The 9,470-nt window shown below is 34.4% G+C and overlaps 1 protein-coding gene and 1 long non-coding RNA gene across 2 annotated transcripts in view; both read right to left on the reverse strand.

The window, feature by feature from the left end:
- Positions 1–634: 634 nt before the first annotated feature.
- Positions 635–9,470, reverse strand: part of LOC117109555 (TPR and ankyrin repeat-containing protein 1-like) — a 24,027-nt gene continuing 15,191 nt past the window's right edge. The window contains exons 17-28 of the mRNA XM_033251925.1: positions 9,233–9,248; positions 8,969–9,040; positions 8,757–8,843; positions 8,012–8,095; positions 7,597–7,659; positions 6,794–6,913; positions 5,758–5,963; positions 5,376–5,587; positions 1,898–4,179; positions 1,160–1,285; positions 978–1,042; positions 635–784 (exon numbers count right to left, since the gene is read on the reverse strand). Of these exons, the coding sequence (XP_033107816.1) occupies positions 635–784; positions 978–1,042; positions 1,160–1,285; positions 1,898–4,179; positions 5,376–5,587; positions 5,758–5,963; positions 6,794–6,913; positions 7,597–7,659; positions 8,012–8,095; positions 8,757–8,843; positions 8,969–9,040; positions 9,233–9,248 (3,483 nt within the window). The remainder of the gene's footprint in view (positions 785–977; positions 1,043–1,159; positions 1,286–1,897; positions 4,180–5,375; positions 5,588–5,757; positions 5,964–6,793; positions 6,914–7,596; positions 7,660–8,011; positions 8,096–8,756; positions 8,844–8,968; positions 9,041–9,232; positions 9,249–9,470) is intronic.
- On the reverse strand, positions 8,289–9,320 carry LOC117109610. Its single transcript, XR_004445555.1, has 4 exons — positions 9,237–9,320; positions 8,969–9,040; positions 8,757–8,843; positions 8,289–8,583 (listed from the first exon to the last, which is right to left on the reverse strand). It is a non-coding gene; the product is annotated as an uncharacterized LOC117109610 (long non-coding RNA).

Here is a 9,470-nt window from a genome sequence, read left to right on the forward strand (position 1 = left end):
AAATTAGGAAAAACGGGAATTTATGTATGCAGATAATATCACACACTAGTACATACGAGTCGTATACAAAAGGAATAAATCCTGTATAGTAGAAATTGTGCACTTTTGAGTTTGTAAAAATATTGGCCTAAGAGATTTACACGCTTCCAATTTTAACAACGTACATTGTTTTCACAATAAATTTAACCTCAGATAGCCGTTACACCCATAAAATCGATAAAGTTGTTACTGAGAAGGTTACGAAATATACAAACAATTGCGTTTTTACTCGGTTTTGGTCAGGGAATAGAAAAAGAGCACAAGTGAACAGACAAAATTCATAGCAGTCATGAGTAATTGTTGTTCTTTCCACTCGCTTTGAAAGTTGGGGGTTTTAACTGTAGAAGATTGGTGAAAAGTGTGGGGGGGGGCGCAATTGATATGACGGTCCCCTACTTTGAAAAAGGGGGGGACGTGTCCTCACCAATCGACGCCCATGATTACCATGTCAAGGAAGACGTTTTAATATAGATAGGAGGTTTAACTTTAATAGCAAATATTCGTTCCCAAGAAGGGTCATGCTATACTCATGCTTCAAAAGTTATTTTTGTACATTGTAGGAATATAATCAGATACACTAGAATACATTATGCATTTATAGTTGCTTGAAATGTTCCATTAGATCCCGAACACTCATATCAAATGACCACCAAGCAAAGTATATTTTTCCAAACTCCTTCCATCTACGTTCTTCCATGACCTCCTCGACAGTCTCCTCGAATTGGCATTGGTCCTCTCTAACGCGCTAATTATTTTAGAAAAAGGAAACAAAGTATTACCATTAGAAAAAACAACCTCGTTGTGTATTGGGCCTTGTCTCTTATACACATCTAGATGTGTATAAGAGACAGGTATTTAAGAGTCTTCTGCAAAAGTTGTGTAAATTTTGGAAAAATGTTTTTAAAAACGTAATATTTTTAAATTTTAATATGTATTACAGAAAAGTAAACATCCTTATCTTCATGACTACAATTTTGTAGACATCTATACAGCAAATAGGTTTCTGTAAAAAAGATAACATTACTATTACCGTTTCAATTATAAATTATCTTAACTCAGATGTAAAAATAAGCTAGGTTACACATTTATACAAATTTATAATATTCCACAATAAATCTACCTTCAAAGACTGGTAATGTGTTTGTAATTTCTAGCTTGAAGTCTTCAAACAATTTTTGATTTTCAGTATGTTCATCCGACAAGACGTGCTGTTCCATTGGATTATGTAGGTTAGTTGGTTCATCACCTGAAGCATGAGAAAAAATATATATATAGGCCTAATATAAAAATATTGTTATTAATGCATTCACGTTAATAACATATGACATGATATATTACACTAATATAAAGTAGCATCGTTATATTACAACATTGAATGACTTTAAATTTAATCAGCATGCTTTGACTGATACTGGGGACTTTTCCAATCTGTTGTGACATGTGGTCGGCTACTGTATCATAGCTCTAACGAAAAGAGAATAAAATACCAGATTAAATCTACAGAATATATGAACCGAGCAAGGACGGATCAAACATTTAACAGATGGGAGAGGGTGGTGTCTGTCTCTTATGGGGTGTGGTTGAAGTACTTGCATTGTGCCCTGTGCCCCTTTTGTTTGCGTCCATGTTAAGATGAAGGGGCTTAAAGACTCTTCTACATTTATGACAACCTTTTAAAGGGGTCGGCCTGCCAACGCCATTGGTGCATGGACTGACATTGATGACTAAACCTTGTTAGTAGGCCTATTACAAGAAAAACGTATTAGAAGGTGACATTATATATACTTTCCAAAAATTATACATGTTGTCAACTCAGATTAACAAGAATAAGATTTAAATATATATTAGAAATAGTTACCTTTAGAGGAATCCGACGGCATCTGTGTTTGGTCTTTCTCATCTTCTTCATGATGCAATTCTTTCTCACATAATGCACACCAGTGGTCTTCAATGTGAGATAAGTCCTCCATATAAACGACTAGCCAATGGTCAGATATTACAACTGGATGCATACCCGCTAGGCTACTTATTGTATAATCCATGTAATGTTTTGGAACTACTTTCTTATAGTTCAACTTGTGGTATCTATTAGATCTCTGTGAACTCCAGAGACACGTCAGCAGGGACTCATTTTCTCGTTGCAACAGAAGCTCTTGGAGAACATTTAATATATCTTCCAATGTCTTTGCATTTTTAACATCTTTCACAGCTTTGGCTAGTCTGGGTGGATAGTGTTGGTCAGTTTGAATAGTTAATATTTGGCATCTGAGATTAAACGCGCTTTCATTACTTAACAAAGTTCTATAATTACACAACATTACAAGCGCAAGGATAAGACTTCGCTGTGCTTCACCAGACTCAATGCATTTTGTTGAATTAAAGGCGTCTGAGATGATTTTGAATCCAGGGAACTCACCACCATAAGCCATCATCTCCACAAAGTTTTGAACTTGTCCAAGTAACTGATTACGTTTGGAGTGGTCTGTCAAATCCAGTGCTTGGTAAAAATTGAATTTGCGGTTGGGTGCTCTACATAGCTCATCTTGAAACTGTATCTGACCAAGGTAGCTGGCAGGTAGAAAAACTTCACACTGTTGAGTTTTAGCAGTAACTGCACATGCGACTGAAAAAGCGTGTTCTATTATTGCTAATATATTGGCAATAGATGGCAGTAACGGTATGGAAGGCTGTTTAGTAATGAATACCAAAAATGTAATGCAGCTGGTTATTGCTTCAATTGTGTCACCACGAACATAAAGGTTATTAGTGTACTCAAGAACCTTGTCCATGAAGTTGTTAGCCATACGGCAGCATTCATACGACATCCCCCAGGTTTTCCATTGCTTTGTCACATGTGGGTCCTCATTAACCAGACGGTGGACGTTTAAAGTCTTTAGATATACATTAGAATCATATTTATTTTCTTTGGTATCCAAACATTTACAAAGATTAAAAACCCAGGCAGTCATTTTCAGCTTTACTTCAGGTGATCGCCGAACTAATGTTAAAAGATCTTCGATAACTCCCTGATTTTCTGTCAAAATATGTCGATTACAATGATATGGGAAAATGAGATCATACAATTTAGAGCAAGGTTGGAATTTCCACTCGATAATTGCATCTGTTACGGATTGCAATTCCGTGCCTGAATCACCAAAAATGAGTGGTTTCCATTTTGTTGCACAGTGTACAAGCCTGATCATTGACAAGTAACAATCCACTAGCTTTAAAATGTCTTGTTTAGTGCAAGGTCTAATACCAACAGCGTATAAATTCCATTGCTTTGTCTTCATTTCGATTTTTTCAAGTTTTTCTTTAACCAACTTGAACCATATCACAGCCTTTGGTAAACAATGATTACTCACCACTTTAATACGAGCGTGTTCAAATTGATCTCTACTTTGTTTCACTTCGGCTTGAGTACTAGCTCCAAGATCTATGTCATAGAAGTACTCAGCTGACTTGACAACTATCGTTTGTTTTTTAGAGCCATCATAGTGTTTTAGGACTTGAATGAAGTCATGCAATTTTGAAAGGTAGTTAATTATGTTACTGATAGGCACGGAATCTTGTAGTCTTATACGCAAATGAATGCACTCCATTTGACCAGCGTCGCTGTTGGCCTCATGAAAGTACCGCTGTGCATCATTCAGTGCGTAAACATTCTTATTCAGCTTTGCAAGAATAAAATTATAGTCTCCAAAAAGTCGTTCCTGTAGATCTGTGCTCATGCTCAATAGCCTCAGTGACTCCTTTGCCTGTTTCTTGATATCTTCTTCAAGTGCCTTTCGTTCTAGATCATATTGTTCTTCAGTTTTTAAAGATGAAACATCTCTCGGCGTATTCCAAGGTAATTTAAAACGGAAATCGTAATTTGGGTTAACGTTGTCATGAGCTCCAAAAACTCCTAGTTGTCGTAATTTCTGTTTTCCTAACTTGAGGTGACATTCTGCAGCTTCTGTTAGCCTACCTTTACTTTTAAGGATTTCGGCAGCATAGAGGTGCTGTTTATGAAGTTTCAGAAAAGTTATTCGATCATCTACATTAGGTAATCGGTCCAATGCAGCTAACATTTCGTTATAGGATTGATGTTGGTAGTGATGCTCGGCTGCTTGGCGACAACATGTATCGAAAATATCTCTATATAGAATTAATGATATATTGCAAATTAGTTTGAAAAAAACTTTTAATTGCAAACAATAAATATGATTATAAGCGAGGATTTATTATTAAGGCGGATATCTTCAAACCGTTTGTTCGATCTGACGTCGTAATTCATAATGTTTATCCGATATAGCCTAATATTTTAACGCACTCTTATTTACTAAATTTAGCATTATATATACATATATATATACATATACATATACATATACATATACATATACATATACATATACATATACATATACATATACATATACATAATAATAATAATAATAATAATAATAATAATAATAATAATAATAATAATAATAATAATAATAATATGCAGAAATTTATAACGCGCCAATTCAAAAACCATTATCAAAGCGCAGTAAACAATTTTTGTAAACAAAAATGTTTTCAAATTAGTTTTAAATGAGTTTAAATTTGAAGATTGAGGTAATAGATTCCAAAAATAAGGTGCCAGAACAGAAAGAGAGCGTTGTCCATATGCTTTTAGCTTTCTCCTTTTTGAAGGGGATTGAAGAAATTTATCGGAAGAACGAAGTGCACGAGTTGGAGAGTATAGCCTAAGAAAATGTAGCAAATATGATGGTTGTTTAAAAAAGAGTGATTTAAAAACAAGCAAAAGAATCTTAAATGTTATCCGTTGTTTAATGCTAAGCCAATGAAGGTCTTTAAGAANNNCAGATATATATATATATATATATGCAAATGTACTTTTCTTAAGAACCATTGTACTTTCTTTTGAAAGACATGGGGGGAACCCCAAATGGAATGATCTCGGAGAAGGAAACTAAAATAAAGTCTCTATCAGTCCCCACCCCCCAAAAAAACACATAGGACTCGAACCCCAATATTTTGGGTAGATTATTCTTAGCATACAAAACAGGGTTAGGTCTTGCATATTCAATAACCATATGGTTCTTCATGGGTCAGGCTCCATGGTCATTGATAATCATAAGCTAAGGCTAACCTCTGGTTTAGCGGTGTGCAAAATTTTGTTTAGTGATGTTCTGATGCACAGGCGCTTCTTGGCAGATTGCTCATAGATGTGCATTAGGTTTTTATGGAATTGGCTACCCTGCCCTGTATGCGAAGTACACTCTACCGACTGTAAGTTCAAATCAAATCCTTAACGGTGCACTACATGCATTCACATTACATACGGTGGTTCTTCGAAATTCTCAGGCAATTCTGCACTGTCGAGCAATTGTTCAAAACGTTCAATGACGTCAGCAGCCTTGTCATATTCTTTATGATCTTTCAAGACCTCTACTGCCTTTGCGTAGTTGCCGCACTTTTCGTGGCAGCGACTGGCATCGTCGTAAAAGTCCTTAATTTTCAATCGCTTATCATAGATCTTGGCAGCTCCAACAACCTTTAGCAAAACAAAATGTTAAGAACTCATCAGATGTTTTAAATTTTTTATTCATGTTGGCCTACCGAAATAATGTTATTACTGTGTTGAATCGATTTTATTTTATATCTAGGTGTGTAAATTATCGATGTAGGAATACTGACCAATGATAATTCATACATATAACTTACATCACCAATTTTTTCAAACAGCTGAGCGGAGTATTCATATTCCTTTGCACTAAAGAGGCACCGGGCCGCCTCATTGTACATACCGCAATGCATAAAACTGAAGGCCGCGTCCAAAATCCATTCGTTCTTCTTTATCTCATTTTTTCCTTTCAATTTCACTGCTTCGTTTGCACTATAATTTGCTTTAGCCTTCCATGCTTTTTTATCTTAAAATTAGATATAATAAAAAGGTTTAACATGTAATTTAAAATTGCCAGAATGATTTACTTAAATTAAATATAGCTAGATCCAATGCACTTTGACACTCATCAGAGGCAAAAACACGAAAGATGCGGCGGCTGTTTCTATAGGCCTATCAATAGTATAACAGGGTACTCACTGCGTCGTACGACGGTCGTGTCGTACTACGAATTTAACTACGCTCCGTGTGAACGCCAAACGACGCAGTTGCTTATTGTAAGTGGCAGTTTAAACGGATCCTCCATTGCGCGCGTCGTTGCGTTCACCGTAGAATCGTGTCGGCCAACGACGTCTGGCGCAGTGAGTGGCCGGCACGCAATTTAGATGCGTTGGGCAAACGCAGCAAAGTTGGTATGGTTTAGCTTACGTACAGTCGTAAAATCTGTCGAGAAGACAGCGAAAGCTACGGTAAGCTAAACCATCCACTCGTAAAAGGAATCTTATACTAATATTGATAGAGACTTTATCAGTATCATTATTAAATAAGCAGGTTACTAATGTATTCTTTCTAAACCTCCAGGTTATGTTAGCTTTCTACCTGTTAGCAAGATTACGCAAAGCGTAATAAATGGATAATCATAAAATTTAGTGCAATTATACATAATATTTGAAGAAAGAGATGATAATTTTTCGGAAGAAATGGTCAAAGGCTGTATCAGAGCGTAGGTATGCACTCTCTGGGATGGCATGTTCCACCACAGGTGAAAAAGACACATGTGATTATAGCAGAATACTGTATTAGTACAACCTAACTTTGCAATAAGCATTAATAAATTAGTTGAATCAAAGAACTTACTATTTCCTGCTCGTATGTAGCAATCGACAGCAAGCTCCCAAACACCATTATTAGAAAAGTAGTCCCCTCGTTTTTCAAAATCTTCTTTCGACGAATATGAAATGAATGTAGGATCTGAGGCTAAAAATTACAATTAATTAATAGGTCTAATAGCGAATCTCATATCCATAAATATTTTAAACACTATTGTTTTTATGCTTATAATATAACTCATATAAAATCCCCTAAATTGTACTGGTCCTACAGTTACGTAGTTACTATCATTGACTATGTTCTGATACATCACGTATTGCTTTCTATACCCCTACTCATTTTTATCACTAAACGTAGAATAAAGTACTAGACATGCACGGAAAATTGTGTTCGTGTAGTTTGCTGAATATGTTGTTACACACACATGTATAATAATAATTCAAAACATTCAGGCATAGACCTATTGCTGTTTTTCCTCTTTCTTATATTTTCTCTACATTGATTTTGTTTTGATACATCCCGCATTGCTTTCTAGTTACTTACTCATTTTTAGCTCTAAACGTAGCATCAAAGACTAGACATGCAGGGTAAAAATTGTTTGTTGTTCTAAATAGTGAATTACACACATTAAATATATTTTAAAACATTCAGGCATAGACCTACACTGCTGTTTTCCTGCTAATATTTTCTTTTACAGTAATTCAATATAATTACAAAATAGCAAATACAATAACCCATTTCGTAATCTGAATTGCGCATGCTTGTATCCAAGGTCAATCAACGTATGTTGCGTGTAGGCAATGACTAAAATTGTATATAAAAATACTTACATTGACTTTGATCTGATTTGCTATGTTGTGCTCCATATGCCCTTGCCATAGGCCTATTTGTAGCTTTGGGAGTACAGTAGCATCAGAGGGTATGAAATACAAGATACATAATTATTAGTAAGTTTGTTGAATTATAATGAATTACACATTAAAAATAGGCCTACATGCAAATTATAAAAAACGCATACTAATAGTCTTATAGTTATGTTGTTACAGTGACATTGCTCTGATATGCCATGTTTTGCTCCATATACATTTGGCATATATTTAGTTTTTAACGTAGCATCGGAAGCTATAGATACAAGATATATAATTATTATCGGGTAAGTTAATTCTAATAATAAATTACACATAAAACCACAAGCAATTATAAAATCTCATGTACATAAAGTCATAAAGTTATGTTGTTACTTACATTGACTCTGTCTTGATATATCACGCTCTGTCTCCTGTAGGCCTACACTTACACATTTGTTAGTTTTGAATGTAGCATCACAGGCTAGAAATACACGATATAAATTGTGATCTCGCAGTTTGTTGAATATGTTGAAATAGTGAATTACACATAGTGTTCGTCATTCAGACATACTGTTGCTTTCCTGCTAATATTTACTCGTGATACAGTATAATAAAGTCATAAAGTTATGTTGTGTTACTTACATTGACTCTGTCTTGATATATCACGCTCTGTCTCCTGTAGGCCTACACTTACACATTTGTTAGTTTTGAATGTAGCATCACAGGCTAGAAATACACGATATAAATTGTGATCTCGCAGTTTGTTGAATATGTTGAAATAGTGAATTACACATAGTGTTCGTCATTCAGACATACTGTTGCTTTCCTGCTAATATTTACTCGTGATGCAGTATAATAAAGTCATAAAGTTATGTTGTTACTTACATTGACTCTGTCTTGATATATCACGCTCTGTCTCCTGTAGGCATACACTTACACATTTGTTAGTTTTGAATGTAGCATCACAGGCTAGAAATACACGATATAAATTGTGTTCTCGCAGTTTGTTGAATATGTTGAAATAGTGAATTACACATATTGTTCGACATTCAGACATACTGTTGCTTTCCTGCTAATATTTACTCGTGATACAGTATAATTACAAAATCATAACCTACCTAAATAGTCTCTAAAATACTTACATTGACCTTGATCTAATAATATGCCATATTTTTCTCCATATATGCCTACACTTGGAATATGTTCAGTTTTGAATGTAGATTTGGAGGCTAGAAATACAAATACATAATTACTATCTGTTAATATTTTTGAATATAATGAATTACATACAAAAACATCAAGCAACTATAAAATTTCATGTAAACTTTATTCTTATATTTATGTTGTTACTTACATTGTTGCTCTGATATACTACGTTCTGCTCCGTAAACCTTTACTTGCTTAGCTTTCAACCTAGCATTAGAGGCTGGAAATATAAAGAATTACACGTAAAAACAACAAGCAATTATAAAATCACATATAAACTTTTAATAGCTTTACAGCTATAGATAATATCACGATAAATAATTAGTATCTAATCTAATAATAAGGAATTACACATACATTTTAAAACATCTAGGTCTACTTTTGTTTTTTATAATAAAAATATACCTGTTACTTACAAAGACTTTGCTCTGAAATAGCATGTTTTGCCTCATATTCCCTTACTATTTTTCTAGGTCTGAACGTAGGCCTTGCATCAGGGTCTACAAATCATGATAAAAATCCATTCAGGTAGTTCGTTGAATATAATAGTACATCTCGTATAAGCTTACATATCAAAATATCGCAGTTTTGGCTTGCAATAATTATTTTTTATATATAGTTTCATATATATATATATATATATATATATA

Source organism: Anneissia japonica, unplaced genomic scaffold (assembly GCF_011630105.1).
Source record: "Anneissia japonica isolate Jap-2015-1 unplaced genomic scaffold, ASM1163010v1 scaffold287829_len2072220_cov186, whole genome shotgun sequence".
In the NCBI taxonomy this organism is placed as follows: domain Eukaryota; kingdom Metazoa; phylum Echinodermata; class Crinoidea; order Comatulida; family Comatulidae; genus Anneissia; species Anneissia japonica.